Source organism: Calypte anna, chromosome W (assembly GCF_003957555.1).
Source record: "Calypte anna isolate BGI_N300 chromosome W, bCalAnn1_v1.p, whole genome shotgun sequence".
NCBI classification, from domain to species: domain Eukaryota; kingdom Metazoa; phylum Chordata; class Aves; order Apodiformes; family Trochilidae; genus Calypte; species Calypte anna.
In genome coordinates, this window is record NC_044276.1 from 8157267 (window position 1) to 8177248 (window position 19982).

The 19982-nt window shown below is 43.4% G+C and overlaps 1 protein-coding gene across 1 annotated transcript in view; it reads right to left on the bottom strand.

The window, feature by feature from the left end:
* Nucleotides 1–977: 977 nt before the first annotated feature.
* Nucleotides 978–19982, bottom strand: part of LOC115600088 (dymeclin-like) — a 134226-nt gene continuing 115221 nt past the window's right edge. Inside the window, exons 14-17 of the mRNA XM_030468316.1 lie at nt 10061–10243; nt 5115–5228; nt 1633–1759; nt 978–1084 (exon numbers count right to left, since the gene is read on the bottom strand). Coding sequence (XP_030324176.1) covers nt 978–1084; nt 1633–1759; nt 5115–5228; nt 10061–10243 — 531 coding nt within the window. The remainder of the gene's footprint in view (nt 1085–1632; nt 1760–5114; nt 5229–10060; nt 10244–19982) is intronic.

Here is a 19982-nt window from a genome sequence, read left to right on the forward strand (position 1 = left end):
GATCTGGGGAACTCCCAGCTCACGCTGGACAAAGAGTTCCAAGGGTTAAGGGAAAGGGTTAGGATATTTATACATTAAAAGGGGAGGTTACATCATCCTTACATACATATTCATAACAAGCAGAGTCTGGGCGGAGTTGTCTTTTTGGGGATATGTCTCGGGGTCTTTGGGGGTCTTCAGATGAAGTAACGAATTCTTCCTCAGGGTTGAACTTTTTACCTTTCTTGCTTTCGATGACTTCATCCTCTTGTTACAGAGGATAATTGAACCCTTGCAATTATCTTCCCCTTATCTGCTGGTTATGGCAGCCTCAGCCTCATCCTGTCTTCCGTGCAGGTGTTTGCACTCCCCCAGTGCCTAGTTAGCCTTGGCAGTGCCAAGACTTACACTCCTAATTATCTCCAAGACAGAAGTTAATCCCGTTAGGGTCTTGACATGTCTCAGCCGCTTTGTTCACTTCTTTCTCAGTTTAACCCTGAATTCTACTAGTTATGAATACAAATTCATTAACATATATTACAAGTTTTAATTCTACATACAGTAAATTCATACAAACAGCTTGGCCTGATCCGCTCTCCTTACAGGAGTTAATCCTGTCAGGATCTTTTATCTTTTTCACTACCCAGAGAATTACCATCAAACTCTGAGGAGGATGTAATGGAGATGAAAATAAAAAGACATCAAATCTTCCATTTAAAACCCACTCAGGCCACCAAAACCCTGAAGCCAACAGAAGCCTCACCACTGCTGCTGAAAACCCTAGGTGTAAGGTTGCCCTGTGTTGTATTTCCATTTTTACAATTGTTCTGAGTACTGTTACTCCAAACTTGTCTATTTGCAGTCATTTCTCTTGGGGGTATTGACAGAAAATGAAGATCTTATGCAAGGGTTGAAGAAAGAAACTGGATCAAACAGGTTGGGGCTTCCCCTGATGATTATCATGGTCTTTTTGGGATCATGCCAAGGTCACTGATGATTCAAGCATGCATGGACTGGAGTGTCAGTCCCACTTTGGCCTTGACCATCAAGAGTTTCTCCACTGACAGACATGAGGGATCACCAAGAGTGCAATCTTCTAGCTTCCCTGGTTAAAAACAGAAAGGAGCAACACTCTGAGATTCTCCTCCATTTGAAAATGTCTGGGGTTTCAAAGGAAAAACATATTTATCCTACTAAACCACTTGGTTTTTAAAAGCAAGGTTATGCTGAACTTGTAATATCTTGAAATTAAGACACAGCTCTGCAAGCACCTGATGTTCATGACGCTGTTATGGCCAAGTTCCCTACTTTTCTTTTTCTTTAACAGCTCAGCTTTTCAGGACACACATTGTCAACAGGGACCCTCCATGGCATCAGCTCTTGCAACCCCAACACAGCCTCAGCTGCCCAGAGAAGTTGTCCCATCCCTGGCAGTGTCTCAGATCAGGTTGGATGGGGCTTGGAGCAACCTGGGCTGGTGGGAGGTGTCCCTGCCCATGGAAAGGGGTTGGAATTGGATGAGCTTGAAGGTTACTTACAATCCAAACCAGTCTGGGATTCTATGGGAAGACCCACACGGTGCTCTCATAGGTTGCAGCTTGATTCCCTTCCCCCTTGTCCTATCTTCATGTCCATGTGAAGTGAAGAACTCACAATTAAGTTGATGATGCTTCAGCAGAACCTTCAAATAAGGGCTTGGACACCCTGGAATTTCAGAAGCCTCAGAAGTGACTTTCACACATTTCAGAATGACAACCTGTGACAGGGGAATGGTTTCAAACTGAAAAAACAGAGATTGAGGTGAGATCTTAGGAAGAAATTCTTGAATTTGAGGGTGCTGAGCCCCTGTGCCAGGTTTCCCAGAGAAGCTGTGGCTGCCCCATCCCTGGCAGTGTCTCAGGTCAGGTTGGATGGGGCTTGAAGCAACCTGGGCTGGTGGGAGGTATCCCTGCTCATGGAAAGGGGTTGGAAATAGATGAACTTTGAGGTCTCTTCCAACACAAACCAGTCTGGGATTCTATGGGAAGACCCACACAGTGCTCTCATAGGTTGCAGATGAGCTGTTTCCAGCAACTTTTTGTTTACAGATCAAGGGTCGAAAGCTAAATGAGCTGAGGGAGCTCTAAATATTTTCACAGTGACCCACTCTTCATTAAAAAAAAAAAAAAAAAAAAAAAAGGGGGGTGGGGAAGGAAGAGTTCTGCTAGAACAGCACACAAAAATTCTGTTTACAGGCTCTTGGTCTGAGCAGCACTGAATTGAAGTGAATTGCTACTGCTGGTAATTCATGGAGAGCCACTTCCAGAGCTAATAATTACCAGATGCTTATTTAATGTCAGACACAGAGGAGGTTACAACCATTGGTTGCATCAAAACACACGTTAGGGCTGAAAACCTCCCCCTGTGACCCATCCTTGGGCAGACTGAAGGGATTCAAGTGATTCAACTCATTTCTCCATTCCCTTTTCAACATAATACTGCACAATTGCAGCAGGAGAGAGCTCAGCTGCTTGGGGAGAAGACCTAGAGGGTCTTAAGAGGCAGACTTTGAGCACCGGATAAACGTGCAGGCCCCAGGAGTATCTCACACACCCTGAAGAATTTTGCTGCTGCCACCAAGCTGTGCGGTGTGGTCAACATGTTGGGAGGGAAGGGAGGGCCCTCCAGAGGGGCTCTGACAGGGTGGAGAGGTGGGCTCATGCTATGAGGTTCAAAAAGACCAAGGGCAAGGTCTGGCACCTGAGTCTGGGCAATTCCAAGCACAAATCCAGGTTGGATGGAGAATGGATTGGGAGCAGCCCCGAGGAGAAGGACTTGGGGGTGTTGGGTGAGGAGAAGCTCAACATGAGCTGTCAGCCCAGAAACCACCCCTGTCCTAGGCTGCATCCCCAGCAGGGTCAAGGAGGGGACTGATCCCCTCTGTTCCACTCTGGGGAGACCCCCCTGGGGTGCTGGGTCCAGTTCTGGGGTCCCCAACACCAGAAGGAGATGGAGCTGTTGGAGTGAGTCCAGAGGAGGCCCTGGAGATGCTGGGAGGGCTGGAGCAGCTCTGGAGCCAGGCTGAGAGAGTTGGGGTTGTTCAGCCTGGAGAAGATCTGTAAGGAGATCTTATTGTGACCTTTCAGTACTTCTGTCCCATGTAAGAAAGATGGGGACAGACTTTCTAGCAGGGCCTGGAGTGATAGGACAAGGGCTGATGGTTTATAAAACAAAAAAAGGGGAAATTCAGACTAGACAGATGGAAGAAATTATTCATTATGAGGGTGGCGAGACCCTGGCCCAGGTTTCCCAGAGAGGTGGGAAATGCACCATCCCTGGAACCATTCCAGGTCAGGTTGGATGGGGCTCTGAGTAACCTGATCCAGTTGCAGATATCCCTGAGGTTGGACTGGATGGCCTTGAAAGGTCCCTTCCCAGCCAAACCATTCAGTGATTCTATGATTACCTTGCATGCAGTTACAGATTTTACAGATTAATGCAGGACATTACAGATAAGAAGTGTCACCAACTTTTCTCCACGTAGGACTAACCTGCTCTGGACAAGCTGCTGTTCAGCAAGAGGATTTGGATAAAAAATAACAAATCCCAGCAGGTCTCAGTGCTAATGCAAAAGAATTCTGTGCCAGACTGTTCACTTGGTTACTCTGTCCCCAAACTCAAGTCCTTCAGAGGAAAAGTCAATGCTCCAAGCATCTTTCCACTCAACACCTTGGTGAAGACTTCCAGAGCTTGCCACTGGTCCAAAAATTTTCATTTGTTGATTCAAGTGGCAACATAAACCCAACACTTTCAGTGCTGGATATCATTAATGCCCAAAAACTTAAACATGAGGAGAATTCCCTCCAGAAGCATCATGGCCCACCCTGTAGGTCATCTGGCTCACTAACTGCTAAACCCTTCTTTTTTTCTAAGCAGCAAATTTATTCAGGGATGGTTCTATGCCAGGATGGAATCTCTGCAGCCTCTTAAAGTCAGAGTTCTGATTTATCTGCAGGTAAGAATAAACTGACATAGGAAAAGCAAAAGGTCCAGTGTTTCTCTGTGTTCACAGCATCACAGCACAGCAAGGATAGAACCTGAAGGGCTGGATTTGCATCCAACAATTCCTCTGGAGTTACTTAAGCTAGTCCTGTCCACCAGCTGAGGATTTGGGTCTCTTGACCACTCTCACCTGAAGTAATTCAGTCCAAGTGACTAAATAAGTACCATCTCAGGGATACAGGGAAAGATGTGAGTGTAGGCAGCCAGCTAGACAACTCCCACTGGGGGTTTTAAAATTACCATTATTTTTTAAAATAAATCTCCAGCTGTCAGTGTGCCTCAGCAAATTATATTTTCCTAAAGCTGTCCCAAAAGAAACAGGTCTTGAGATGCCACTCTGGTTCTCTTACCATGGAGCAGAAACAAAGATGGTCCTGGGGTAGGGCAGAGAGTATTTCAAATACACTCTGTGTAACAGAAGCAAACTTCATTCTGTGTTCAGCCAACACACCCAACTCCCAGTTATTTACACTGATTTCAGCCCTGAAGTATTTAAACATTCATGGATTTTAGTCACCCAAAACCTCTCCAAGGTGGTAAAACCCTTGCAAAATCAGAGAGATGTTCAAAGGAGAAGGGAAGGTTCTGCTTGGGGTTCTATAGAAGATTCACCATCATGTTGACCAGGCTTTTGAGGTCTTAAACTGATTTTCAGAAAGGTGGTTTATTGTTTATGAAAGCCCCAGAAATTTATCTTTGCAGTGTTTTATAGAGAGCCAGATGGAGGAAGAAGAGTGAGTTAATTAAAAAAAAATAATAAATAAATCAAAGTTTGGATACAACTTGACTAAGTAACTGATGGGGAAGTGAGAGGTGAGACTCCACTTCCCAAATACAATGAAGAAAACCTTACCCTCAGCAAATTTTCATTCCTCCACATGCTTCATCTGAGTAACTCACCAAGAAAACTCCCCCAAACACTTAGCACAAATTAGGGATTTCAATGAAATCACACCCCCCTGGCAATCCACAACCTCCTCCCTTATCAGCTGCTATTGATGAGAGGAAGGAGGCTTGGACATTACAGATATAAAAGATATTTATGTAACTGATTGCAACAGGGTGATTAAATCAAGGAGGTCTTGAGTACTTACTCTTAGCCTGTCTTTGGGCAATGCAACAGCTCCTTGCTTGATGATTTCCAGAACTCTCTCCACTGAGAGCTCAGCTCCAGCTTGCTCTAATCGGCTGCTGAAAAAGCTGATCACCTGGGAAGAAAAAGCAAAGCCCATAAATAAAGAGGAAAAAAAAACAAAACAAGCAAATAAAAAGGAGATCTTTGTGTCAATTTACACCCAAAGCTGTCACCTTGGATGAATGGATCTAAAAATGATGAATGTACTTCTAAAAAGAATAAAGATGTTGCTTGTGTCGCAGCCGTGGGGACATCTGACAATTTTAAACACACATCTGAATTTTTAAAATTACACTCATTATTTATTTATTATTAAATATTACATGTCTTTTTAAATTATTATTATTATTTATTACACTCTGACCTCTGCTAATGTTTCTATCCATCCACCTCAGCACTGTCAAGGTCTTCCAGCCCGCTTATTAAGAGTTGGGGCTCAAAATTTCCTTTTCAAGCATAAAAGTGAAATTCTGGTAGTTTTAATGCCACTTAGAAGGCTTTAAGACAACTATTATCTCCAACTATTATCTCCATACAGCTATGGAGAGGAGCTGTCTACACAGCTTCCTGGGAGGGTTGTAGCCTTCAAAGCCAACGGAATTGGAGGAGGGGGGATAAAACAGTCCACAAAGCTCCTCCTCAAATCAACCACCCAAAATGCCCTATTTACCTTTTCCATCAAAGAACCCAAGCACCTGCATGTTCCCTCTCCCTGTTACCATCCTCCTTGTACCTCCCTGGTGAGGCCAAGCTGCTTTTCACCAGATTTTCCTTTTCTGTCACCCAGCTGGTCCTTGTTAGCTAGGACACACTTAGGTCAGGCTTTAACTTTTATCCCTCTCCAAGCTCAGTAGCTCACAGACATCCCATCAGCACTTCCCCATGTGGGACATCAGAACTCCAGTTCTCCAGCTCCTTTCATCCCCAAAAGAGCAGTTTCCAAAGCCCCATCCCAGAGAAACTCAGCAGTCAGGCTGGGCTGACAACTCCAAACAACTCCAGAAGGGTGCAGGGCAAAGTTTCAACACCAACTTCAAGAGGTTTTTTGTGGGGGAGCCCAAGTCAGCAAAGGGCTACCCCTTGGCTGGAATCACACACAAGTTCCCCAACATCTCCTGGGTTTCAGAGATGCTCTCCTCTGAAAAGCTGCAATGCCCACTTGGATCTGAATCACAGCTTCCAACACATGGATTGATCCCTGTGAATTCTTTTAAGGAAAAGAGCAGGAAAATTGGATTAGAGTACACAATCTTTGCAGAGCTCTCTTCTGCAATGAGACCCAAGCTGGAGCCAGAAACCATTACCCTAATTATGCCTCCCAGCTCAGTTGCTCTTCATAAAACAAAGCCAGCTGATGGTTCCATTACTCTGAGATTCCAATTTGTTGTTCCTCTCTTGTGATTCCCCCCAAAACCTCAGTCCTTGCTTTTGAGCAAGTAGGTTTGATGGACAGCAGAGTAATTTTCTCTAGAAACTGAAACAGATGACACTTGTTGGAAGTTGCTTTATTGGGGTTGTGGTTTGGGTTTTTTGGGTTGGTTCTGTTTGAAAGAACAGAAATGTGGCAATCAGGCAAGAAAAAAATTCAGGTTTCACCTTCTGTCCTGTCCATGATTATCTTCATGCTTGAATAGAGAGAAGAAATTTCCCTGCCTCTGGCAGATGTTGCGGGGAGGTTTTACATTCTTCCAGATAAGGCCCTGCTGCAGTGCTGTGATCTGATCCTTGGGGGGGGGGAAACAAAAAACAACCAAGCAAGAGAGCAAGAGTAGGAAGATGTGCTGAGTTCATAAGCAAAGAGAGGAACCAGAAATTACAGAAGAAAAAGGCAAGAAACAGCTTGTGCAAAAAGTGTGAGGACTCCATGTGGGGCTCCCTGGGTTTGGCATGGAGTCTGGGACAAATTGCTGGTGGAGGATTCCCAGCTCAGAGAAGAATGAGAAAGTTGCCCACAAACTTTGAAAGAAAAAACCAACCAAAGCCAAGAAAACACCTCCTTGCATTTCAACATTCCCCAGCTGTCAAGAATGGGTTGGTGAATCCTATCCCTGCCCAGGGCAGGCTCAGGTGGAGAATGCATCCCACCAGAGCTGCTGGGATAGCTCAGGTTCTGCTAAGCCACAAGGGGAGCAAAATGGAATATTCAGATTAAATCCAAATCCTCTCATACCCCACCAGCATAAAAAAACTGAGTGAGGCTGACAAATCCTACCTGAATTCTGGTGTTTCCTATTTCGCCTCCCATCTTAATGTGTTTTGAAAAGATTTTTATGTTTGTGTGGTGAAGGTTGAGTTGGATTTCACAAAGAACAAAAGTGTGAGAGGCCTTCAATGTTTTCAAGCTATGTCAGCATTTCCCAAGGCTGGGGATGGTTATTTTTGGTGTGCAGTTGAAGACTGAAATGAAAAATATCTACTTGAATAGTAATACTTAGCTCCAAGCATTATTTGCTTTACTACTTGAGACAGTATAGAGTTAATCCTTGATAGTAGAGTACCCCAAAGAGATACTCAGGTACCCACTAAGAGCCCCAAGGAAATAAGGGAAAAAAGGGGAGGAAAAAAAAAAAAATATGAGTTATACAGAGGAGAAATGTGAAGAGGCTTTTGCTTAGTGCTTTAGATCCCAAACCATCCAGCATTACATCATAGAACTGTTTTGGTTGGAAAACAGTGAATTTTGCTCCCTGGGAAAAAGGTTGTTTTCTACTACAGCTTGAGCTGGGGATGCTTAGCTCCTTTTGAACCTCTTTAAGGAATTGCAGAATTGTTTTGCTTGGAAAAGACCCTGAAGATCATCAAATCCAACCCTTTACACAGCACTGCCACCAAACCATGTCCCTCAGCACCACATCTCCAGGGCTTTGAAATCCCTCCAGGAATGATGGGGACTCCAGCCCTGCCCTGGGCAGCTTGGACCAGGCCCTGACAACCCTTTCCAGGGAGAAATTGTTCCCAAGCTCCAATCTAAACCTCCAGCCCAATTCCTCTTCTCCCATCCTTTGTTCCTTGGGAGCAGAGCCCGACCCCCCCTGGCTCCAACCTCCTCTCAGGGGGTTGCAGAGAGCCAGAAGGTCTTTCCTCAGCCTCCTTTGCTCCAGGATCTGGACTTTTCTGGTCTCTACAGACCCTTCCCCAGCTCCCTTCCTTTCTCTGGCCACACTCCAACCTCTCAATGTCCTTCTTGTGCTTCAGGACTCACCTTTTATTGGCCCCCTGGTCCTGCTCATGCCCAGTGGGGGCCCACCCTAATTAGGCACAGGTGGGCTTAACACAAGCTCACGCCCACTCCCTGGCAATTAGGGGCACCTGGTTGCCTTGTTACACTACAGGAATCTGTTCACATACTGTTATATTTTATAATAAAAGCAGAGGAAAACAGAACCCTCAGCAGATTTTCCATTGCATGCAATAAATGTGCTATTATTCACTGCAGCAAGAAATTCAGCACCCAGTCCAGCTTCCCCTTCCAGTATTCCACACCCACTGGTCACACAAGTTGACTTCCATCATTGCCCAAGCTCTGCAAACACCAAGTATATGACAGAGAAATATTTCTTGTACTTAAAATCTGTTTTTTTTTCTGTGCAGGAATCATTACTCAGGTTCTCACTATGAGCATTAAAGCCACTATCAGCAGTAATTAAAGAACACACTTTAATTTCCAAATTTAGTTTCCCAAATCATCCTCCACAGTGAGCCACAGCAGTATCTCACAGAATCCTGGAATCACAGAATGGTTTGGGTTGGAAGGGACCTTAAAGGTCACCAAGAACCACCCCATCTCCTTAGGCAGGGACACCTCCCACTGGATCAAGTCACTCAAGGCCCCATCCAACCTGGCCTTGAAATTCACCTCTCATCTACCTCTAGTTCCTTCTGTTTTCCTGTAAAATGTCTGTTTATCCAAATATCTATTTATCTCTCTCTGTGGAGAGAGATTTTGCAGCTGAAAGCACCACACGTTCAGATGCAGCCCAGGGAATAAGGCAGCTGAATATTTGCTCTTCACTGTTTTTTAAAAATCCCCCCCCATTCATTAATAGGCTGCTGATGGGAGTCTGAGTAAAGAAAAAGAGGAGGAAAGCTGCTCAGTCCCCCCCAAAAAAGAGGTTTCTAACTGGGAGTAGTGAAGAGAATTTGATGTTGTCCTTCTTCAGGGGAATGAGAGCTGGGGAACAGGGTGGGAATTCCCAAACACCCTTGGCTCTGCTGAGTTCAAGATGTTACCCAGAAGAAGTCACAGTGAAAAGCCCAGGAAATGACAACATGATAACATTTGAACTCAGTGTTCTCACAGAATGGTTGAGATGGGGAGCTCAGAGCTCATCTCCTCCAAGCTCCCTGCCATGGGCAGGGATACCTCTCATCCAGACAAGGATGCTCCAAGCCTCATCCAACCTGGCCTTGAACACCTCCAGGGAGGGGGCAGCCACAGCTTCTCTGGGCAATCTGTTCCAGAGCCTCAGCACCCTCCTGCTGAAGAACTTCTTCCTCAGATCCAGCCTGAACCTCTTCTCCTGCAGTTTCAAACCATTTCCCCTTCTCCTCTTGCTGGACACTCTTGGGAAAAGTCCCTCTGCAGCCTTCCTGGAGGTTCCCTTCAGGAATTGGAAGGCAGCTCTGAGGTTCCCATGGAGTCTTCTCTTCTCCAGGCTGAACAATCCCAGCTCCCTCAGCCTCTCCTCACAGCAGAGCTGCTCCAGCCCCTGGATCATCTTTGTCACCTTCCTCCTTATTTCAGGCATTTAAGTTAAATCTAAAAAGTCATCTTCAGCATTGAAATTAGATCCAAAACACTTCCTAGAAGAAACTGCTAGAGATGATGAGTATTTCCCTCTTCTCCAAAGGCTGAAGAGGTGAACTAAGAATCTGTAAGCATTCTTGAAGGAACGCCTCACTCACCAAATCTATATTTTGCATGACATCCTGGAAGGAAGGGTGGGTCCGAAACTGCTCAAAAAGTTCCCGCTTGTAGAGCAGAGCGTAGACCAGGTTGGGGTTGTGGTGGAGAGAGTTGGTCAAGCAGGAGTTGATGATCTCCAACATCATTCGGATCACTTCCTCGATGACATTCAGGTCCTGAGCCTTTAAGAAAGGAACAAAAGGTCAGAGTGCCCTTTCCCATTGTAAAAAATTAAATAAATCAGGTAATAAAAGACTGCACGGGGAATAAGTACTTAACGGGGCTATGAGCTGGTTAATATCTCACCAGTGAGGAAATCTGGAATGCCTGGATCTGGAAAAAGATCTGGTTCCTCTTGTAAGAACCCAAATTTGAACTGAAAGGCAATGCAATCAGTCTCAGAGCTTGATCCTCTCACCAGGAGCAAAGCAAAAAGGATTGCTCCTTATTACAAGACACCAAGGGGCTGGAACAACTCCAGATGATGATGAAATATTGATAGTTAGAAGGGCAACCAAGCTGGGGAAGGGTCTGGAAAACAAATCCTATGAAGAGAAGCTGAGGGAACTGGGAATGTTGAGTTTGAAGAAGAGGAGGCTGAGAGGAGACCTCATTGCTCTGCACAACTCCCTTCAAGGAGGTTGTAGGGAGGTGTTGTGCTGGGCTCTTCTCTCAAGTGCACAATGCCAGGAGCAGAGACAATGGGCTGAAGTTGCACCAGGGGAGGTTTAGCCCAGCTCTGAGGATGAATTTCCTGCCTGAGAGAGCAGTCAGGTGTAAGAATGGGCTGCCCAGGGAGGTGGTGGAGTCCCCATCCCTGGAGGGATTGAAAAGCCATGTGGATGAGGCGCTACAGGACATGCTCCAGTGGGTGATATGGATAATGATCAATATATTTTATTCAGGGGGAATGTTGGACACAGTGATCTTAGAGCTCTTCTCCAACCACAACAGTTCTGTGATTCTCTGAAAGCACCAACCAGCAAAATCAGAACAAGCCCAAAACCAGCCTCACGTGGACCTTTTGCGACATGGGAGAAGCCTTTTTCATTCCTTGATCCTTTAAACGCTCTTGGGTAAAAAAAGTCCATCAGTGATGCCCAGAAAAGCCATTTTATTTGCATAGTTGAGCTTTCTGGAGACTGCACACCCTCTGTCCCTTGGTTTCACATCATCTCCACAAGCCAGATGGACCTATATTTACTGAATACAGCAAAGCTTTGTTCAGCAGAAGCTCATATCTCTCTTGATGAGATGAGAAAGCAAGAAAGCAAGAAAGCAAGAAAGCAAGAAAGCAAGAAAGAAAGAAAGAAAGAAAGAAAGAAAAGTATGTTCCTATTTTTTTTCCTGAACAATTTGATATCTTAATTAGTTAGCTTCACTTCCCTGGGATCCCAGATGTCTCCCAGGTTTTAGAATTGGACATGCTCCAGTGGGCATGGTGATGCAGATAGTGATAAATAAACTCTTTATTTTATAGAGGGGGAGTGTTGTTTGACAGTTGGATGTGGTGATCTTAGAGGTCTTCTCCAATCATGACAATTCTTTGATTAAAATATTGTAACCACCCCAATTCACTATGGGTTGAAGTCAACTTTGCCTTTTCAATACTTCCTACTCTAAGTAAAAACACTTCAGTATAAATTTCATTTAATATGGGTTTTGTTCAGGTCCTGTTTGGGGAGGAGAGATAGGGAGAAAGAGAAAAAAATAATCAGAAAAATAAAGAGCTGCTCATGACAGAAAAAAGCAAAGACAAAGAAAATTGATTTGGATCCCATCACACCTTGAGTCTGACATCATTCTTTAGACTGAGCCCTTGGCTTTTGTGTGTGTGTATATTTTTGGCATTGAATACTTGTAATAAAGGAAGAAAATAAGAAATCTGCTTTTGTAGTGCTCTATAACACTCAAGATAAATTTGTGGAGCTTTTCACCTTCTTAATGCCTTTGAGAAAGCACTCCTGAGGATTTTAACACTCCAACTTTCTAAGCTGAACAAGGCAGCACAAGAACCTTCTGGACTCCTTTCCTTGGGATATCCAGATATCCCAGAGGGCTGCCGGTCCTCCCTTGGAACAGAGGAAAAAAAGGCAAATCTCCTTTGGTCTTCTCATTAGGTGTCTCCACCACATCCAAAGTTGGGTTGTGAGGTTTTACAGAGCTGGCAAGAAGGTGAATCAGAACAAACCAGCTGGAGTTTTTCAGCTCAGTACAAAGACTGAAACCAATGGCATTTGCTTTTCACCAAAAAGTCATTTTCTGAGTTATCATGAGGCACATGAACACTTCCTAAGAGGTCTGTACTTGTGACAGCTTTTTGGGGGGGGGGGCTGTCAATCAATTTCTACACAGTGGGGTTTTTTTCCATTCTAAAGAACCATCACTTGTCAGACACATGCTTTTACCAAGGCAGGAACCTGGCACTACCCTGGTGAGCCTCATCTAAAGAGCACAATTTGCTACCACTTTGCTCTGGCTACTTTTACTGGAAAGCAAAGATGCTTTTCTTCTACAGGAAAGATAGGGAAGGGCTTTTGGTAAGGGCCTGGAGGGATGGGATGAAGGGGAATGGTTTTAAGCTGAAAAAGGGGAGATTGAGATGAGATCTGAGGAAGAAATTCTTGACTTTGAGGGTGCTGAGCCCCTGTGACAGGTTTCCCAGAGAAGCTGTGGCTGCCCCATCCGTGGCAGTGTCTCAGGTCAGGTTGGATGGGGCTTGGAGCAACCTGGGCTGCTGGGAGGTGTCCCTGACCATGGATAAAGGCTGGAACTGGATGAACTTTAAGGTCCTTTCCAACCCAAAATATCTCATGATTTTATGATTCACTGACCCATCTCTTCCATGATGCTGAGGAGCATGGAGAAGGGAGCACCCATCCTCACCCTTAACCACATTCATTTGATTCTCCCCACTGCTTGTCTCCTGCACATCCAGAGGAGATTTAGATGACAAAAACCTTTGGGAATTCCTCTTTGAAGAACAATATTTGGTGCACACACTCCAACAAATATCCAAAAAAAGAAACATCCAGACGTGGTTGACATATGGAGTGGCACATGCTGCTCAACTTGGATTTAATGCAGGATATGGTATGTTGTGGGGGTTTTTAAAACCTTAATGTCACCTTTTAAAATGTCACCTTAGGGTCATGCTTGGCAGTGATGGGTTTCATGCTGGACTTGATCTGAAGGAGTTTTTCCAACCAAAAGGATTTTGTGATTCTAATCCAATGGAACAGAATGCTGTAGCCACTATCTTAAAATATAGAAAATATTACTTGGCAGAAACATTGTGGATTCAAGTGAGATCTTTCCAGTTACCAGAAAAGTAGCAACCACACAATTAATTGCTTTACAAAATATCAATTCTTTTTAATAAAACAAGCTCACCTTAAAACCTGGGCAGTGCATAGATAGTTTAAATAGAAAGTGTTGCTAACCATCTCCAAACATGTTTTTTCAAGAAAAAAGCTGCTACTGGTCAGCTTCAAGCTATTAAAAGTTACTAGAGGTCGTTTCTCAGGAATTATTTTAAAAGTTTTTAAAAGCTGATAGTCAGAACCAACCATCTGTTGGGTTTTTTTCTTTCTTTTCGTCCAGCTACAGCTTTCCAGGTGAAGAACCTGGGACCCAGATGAAGAAAGCCAGGAGGCACAGTGAAGATTTTCACCCATACCAGAGCAGATAACAAAAATTCTAAGAAGAGTGAGCTCCATCAAAGAAGTGGGACAGAATCCCAGACTTGCATATATGTTATCCCAAGAGATAAATGCTCAGTGATGAAATAATCAGTGATAAAAGCATTTGTAAAAAAAAAAAAAACAAAAAACAAAACAGGAAAAAAAAAGCAGAAAGCCAAGGATGGTGTTTGGACGAGACAATGGAGCAACACTGTAATAGTTGATAAAACACCACCCAAACTGGAACTGGATGAGCTTTAAGGTCCCTTCCAACCCAAACCATTCTATGAATGTCATATATTATATTTTTTTTATCTGAATTGGCTGTTATATGATGTTGGGGGTGAGGTAGGAAAGTTTCAATCCATTAAATAGGACAGTTAAAGGAGGAGTTCCAAATAATGTGGTTTTCCTATTGCTTGAAGTTGACAAATTCAGAAATTGAAAAGTATGAGAGTATTTACAAGAGGTCTCAGAGAATAGCAACATACCAGCTCTCCCTTTCCATTTTTTTTTTTTTGTTTATGCCCACAGAAATAATTCTACCCATCATTAAAAGAAATGTGGAAGCTAAAGCCTGGTACCAACTTTTGAGACCTCTAATGTCCCTTCCCACCTAAGCCATCCTATGATCTTTTGATAATCCTAGGTAATTTTTTTTTTATAATCTTCGGAGACAGAAACCTCCTTGTCAGGATTAAACATGGCAGGATTTTTGCAAAGATTTTAATTTTTACGGCAAAAAGCCAGCTGTTTGGTCAGATTCCAGTTGCACAAGGACCAATGTTGGCAATGAGAGCCACAAGTGATGCAAATGCAGTTCTGGGTAGCCTGGGTTTATTTTTTTTTTTAAAGAAAAAGGAACAAACAAGTGATAAAGTCAGAGAAAAGAGAATGGGAACAAGCCAAGAGGATGCAGAGGAAAACACTATGAGCACAGGAATGAGAACATTATCTGGAGACAAATAACTAGAGTTTGATAAACACTAACAAGGGACACAAAAATGTGCAAAGAAAGCCAAGGAAAACTCCAGGCAGAGCTGGATGTCCCCAGCTCTGGCCATCCCAGAATAATCTTCCTTTTCTTACTGCAGTAGAATTAATAATTACATCCTCCTGGACAATTCCATTTGGTTCAATAGTGCTGGAAAGACACTGATGTGTAAAAACCAATGAAAATTATATGGATTATAAAATATCAGCATAGCCAAGCAGCCAAAACACCAAACCCTGGGTGTGTGCTCACAGTTTGGTTCCTTACAGAAATATTTACTCAAAAAAAGATAAAGCAGATGTATCACTGGCAGTGACCTCAGTGCTGCCAAAAACCTGCTCAATTTATGTGACCCATCTTTTCTCACTGAAAAATTGCAAGGGTTCACCCTTTGAATTTATTTCAGCCTAAAATTAATTTTTATTTTTATAATAATAGAGAACTGCTTAAAAAAGTTGTGTTCTGAAGGAAAGCAAAGCTCCAGCCTCCAGTTCTTAGGAGGAAAAGGGAGGCATGACCATGTGGCAACTTTGCTTAATTAACCCTCATGGCTTCTAATGTCCAATAAAAACAAAAAGAAAATGATTCTACTTTCTGTTTTCTTTCCTCCAATTGCTGTGGAAAATAAAAGTAATCTGCAAACCCCAATTTCAGTCACTTGTGATGTTATGATGAGAGGTTTTCAAGCAAGAGTGGATATGAGGTTGTCTCCCAGGATGAGACAAGCTCTTCAGAGACAGAAACAGATTTTTTGAAGACTTCTGGTAGTCTCCCTGAAGCTATTTCCTCCATAATTGCAGCCTGAGGTCTCAGCAGCTCCATGGTCACTTCAGCTGCCACATGAGAAGTGTCCTCACCACAGAGCTCCTGTCCCCAAGCTGCCTCTGAGATGCACAGAAGCTTGGCTCAGCTTTCCACAGAATCATGGAATGGTTTGGATTGGAAAAGAGCTTCAAGATCATCAAATCCAACCCTTAACCTAGCACTGCCAAGGCCACCACTGCCCCATGGCCCTCAGCACCACATCTCCAGGGCTTTGAAATCCCTCCAGGAATGATGGGGACTCCAGCCCTGCCCTGGGCAGCCTGGGCCAGGCCCTGACAACCCTTTCCAGGGAGAAATTGTTCCCAAGCTCCAATCTAAACCTCCAGCCCAATTCCTCTTCTCCCATCCCTTGTTCCTTGGGAGCAGAGCCCGACCCCCCCTGGCTCTAACCTCTTCTCAGGGGGTTGCAGAGAGCCAGAAGGTCTCCCCTCAGCCTCCTCCGTACCCAACATTCCCAATTCCTTCAGCTGCTCCTCACAAGTTCTCCAGAACCTTCTCCTTGTGCTCCAGACCCTTCCCCAGCTCTGTTGCCCTGACACAAGCCAGGATGCTGGTGGCCTTCTTGGCCACCTGGGCACACCCTGGCTCGTCTTCAGCCACTGTCACCCCCAGCTCCTTTCCCTCTGGGCACTTCCCAGCCCCAAGCCTGGAGCATTGCCTGGGGTTGGTGTCACCCAAGTGCAGGACCCAACACTTGGCCTGGCTGAACCTCAATGGGGCTCAGCCCATGGATCCAGCCTGGCCAGATCCCTCTCCACCTCTCCCACGTCCAGCCTGGGCCACGGTCTCAGCACCTTCACTGTAAAACACTTCTTTAAGTCCCTCACCTCTTGTTCTGTCTCTACAGTCCCTCCTAAAAAGTTGGTCCTCATAACAGGTAAACCCTTTGAAAATATCATAAAGTAGTTTGACTTTTTTCCTCTTACCTTACCACTTCTTCAAACTTAGTTACTGCCAGTAGCAGCATCATTTATTCCACTCAGATGAACCTGAAAAACCTTCAGAACTTCATTCTGCTCCCTCTTGTTGAATAAAGTGCAAATAGGGAGCAGATGAGAAGCAGCCTTTTGAGAGCTGAGAGCAGGCAACCCAACTAAATGGAGGAACTTTTAGATTAAAAGTTGTTTTTACTACATTCCATCTTATTTTTCAAATGCATTCCCCTGGACACTGCAGCAATTCTGATAAAGCCAGAAGATAATGACCACTGCTCTGCTTCCTGCCAAATTATGGGGAAGCACACAGCAGCTGTAGCCTGAACACCAAAAAAAATGAAGTTTTAACAGAGATTTGGAAACGCCAGAACTCACAGGAAGTAATTCTAGAGGTTTAAGTACTACAAGTACCAGTTCCAAAATGAACTATAAAGCAAAAGATGACATTTTCTCCAATGCTGAAGAAAAAACACTTGATAGAAAGACATAAAAACTGCATTCTTCAACTAATTTTCCTGAAATATTTATCAAGTCTCATCTCTTTTGGGACAAAACTTCATTTTGTGCAGCCTGGTTCATAAAGTGCATCAGTGGATGAGTGATGACCATGTCTGAAAGACAGAGAAGCACTTGAGGATGTTGTACCTCCATCCTGGAGCCAGTCAAGTGTTCCTCACCAAAATCCTGGAAGCAATTATGACTGTTGAATAATAAATTAAGAAAAGTTTTCTAATGGATTCGAATTAACAGAGTCCACCACAAGGTAAGATGATGAATTCCTTGTAGAAAAATAATGTTCAATTCAAGAACAATTCCATGAAAATTCCATTTTTCTCATTCCATTTTTCTTCCTCTAATTTCTTAGAACCATCCTGGTTGTAAAGGAGCTGCAAGTTTCACTCATCAAAATCTAAAAGATTAGGGTGGGAATGGGAAAACTTGTCATTATTAGTCCAGACTTTTTTTTTCCAGTAGACCTGGTGAAGTGGGAGGTGTCCCTGGACACACAAGAGTGTTGGAACTGGATGATCTTTATGATCCCTTCCAACCCAAACCATACTATGATTCAATAATAATGTGCTTTATTTTCTTCTCTGCTTTGAGTAAGCATCTCATTTATTTGCAACTTGAAAGGCCTTTTCTTAGGAGCTGCAACATCCATTCTCTTGTCAAGTTTCTCTGGAGGGAAGAGAGGTACTGAAGATTTTTTTGTGAAACTGTCTGGAAGAAAACAGACGTGAGCAATCCTGACTATTTAGCTTTAGCTAGAGTAAGCTAAGGGCCTTGAGGCCCAGTTCCAAGGTTACTGAAAGATGAGCTATGGGAAAAGATAAGGGAGCTGGCAGCAGAAGAGAAGAATAACAGGATAATGATGTAGCCAGCAGAAGTTCTGTGAGAACAGGATTTGTGGCCAAGATATAGCCACCTGCAAGATATCGTTATATAAACAAGGGCTCTATATAAAGCGAGTGTGAATTGTTAATAAACAACTCCACTTTAACCATATTGGGGACTACGTGTTGCCCTTAAGCCTCCGCGGATTTTTCTACAGATTTTGATTCCTTTTGCAACAAAAAAATTCCATCTACCCTGTAGCGTTATATCCATCATTTTCTTTCCAATAGGATGGTTGGGTTTTGTAATTAGTAAACACTTTCTTTAAGGTCAAGTGTTTGGGGCTAGCCTGGAGTGGAACAGCCTCTGCAAATGTGGTACCAGCTTGATATCAAGAAAAATGCAGCAGAACATCTTGAGCAAGATGTCATCTATTCCAGTAGCAGTCCATGGATCATTCATCTTGGGATTAAGCACAAATATGTCCAAGAACAGGTTTGGAAAAAGCCTATCCCATTCCAGAAACATTTGTGAAAGGTAATAAAAGAAAAAAAAAAATCCCTTCCCTCTTCTCTGTTTTGTTTCAGAGCAGTGCAAGCAATGGCAGAAATCTCCCAGTGGTGTTGGGGGGAAGAATAAAGGAGGATTAAATAATGAGAATAAATTTTGAGTGTTTTTTCTGTTCTCAATGCTTTAAAAGAAAATTCCCTGGAATGGCTTTAGGTTTGCTATGTGGAGACTCTGAGTACTGGCTTCAGGGTTTGGAAATTTCCCCCTTGAAAAACAAAATAGCTTAAAAAAACCAGGTAAATAAGAGCACTTATGCATTAATCCAAAATTTCTTGAAAATTAAACCCTCAAAAGCCAGACAGCAGACTGAAAGCACAGGTTTCCCCTCATCCCAATGCCAATGTGTTGAGATGCAATTTAATTACAAGTTCTTGTAACTACCATCACACAGAGCCATTTAACCATCCTGTTCCTCATGGCACATTAAAAATTGGTAAAATTAAAAATTTTGGGGCTACTGTTCCTGTAATGAACTGATTGTGGGGAAGAATTCCTATTTCCAAAGCTTAGTGTAGGTCATGTGTGATGTGTTCCTCTAATTTGCTCATAAACTACAAAGAAATGGGAAAATAAAGAGAAATTGATGGTTACATATAAGGGAAATACAAATTCCCTTTTCCAGTTATGCTGCTGAAAACATCAGGGTGACTTTAAAGAATAAACATGAAAAACAGAAATAATTCTGAATTTATATTTCTTCTAAACATCCTCTATATTCACCAAGATTTCACAAAGAAGAATCCACCACTGTCACCAGGGATAAACCAAATTTAAATCCTCTATTTTATGTTTTTTTTAATGCTGCTTTCCAGACCAGGTGAAGGGAAAATCAAGTTTTCAATAAGTGGCTTATTTTGTTCCATGGGATTTTTCTTATGGGTGGCAGGAGAGGCCTCAGGGTACATTTGGTGCTTAATTTAAAATATCTCCAGGGATGGGGACTCCACCCCTGCTCTGGGCAGCCTGGGCCAGGCCCTGACAACCCTTTTCAGGGATAAATTTTTCCAAATCATAGATAAGTTGCAAAGAAAGAATTTAAAGGTCTCTGTTACTCTCCTTCTTCTATTACTATTATTCTACCTGTATCATATAATCAATAAAATGGATTGATTTAAAAAAAAAAAAACAACTAAAAGAGTTTCAAAACATCCCTGTTTAACCCCTAAGTTTCCCTGTAAATATGAAGAGAAGTTGGCATCAAAAAGTTCTCATGTTTCACCAATCCCTCATCTTGAATGATTCCAAACCATCAAAGATTCCAATCAAAGATTTAGTACCCAAAAGGGCCTGACACAGGATTCCTTGCGCATCCCTTTCCTTTGCTTTATATGGCTCAGAGTTTCTCTGCTGAGACCCCCCTGGGGTGCTGGGTCCAGTTCTGGAGCCCCCAACATCAGAATGACACAGAGTTCCTGGAAGGTGTCCAGGGTGTAGGGAGAGGACAAGGGGAAATGGGTTAAAACTTGAAGAGGGGAGATTGAGGTTGGACATTATTAGGAAGAAATTCTCTGGTGTGAGGGTGCTGAGCCCCTGTGCCAGGTTTCCCAGAGAAGCTGTGGCTGCCCCATCCCTGGCAGTG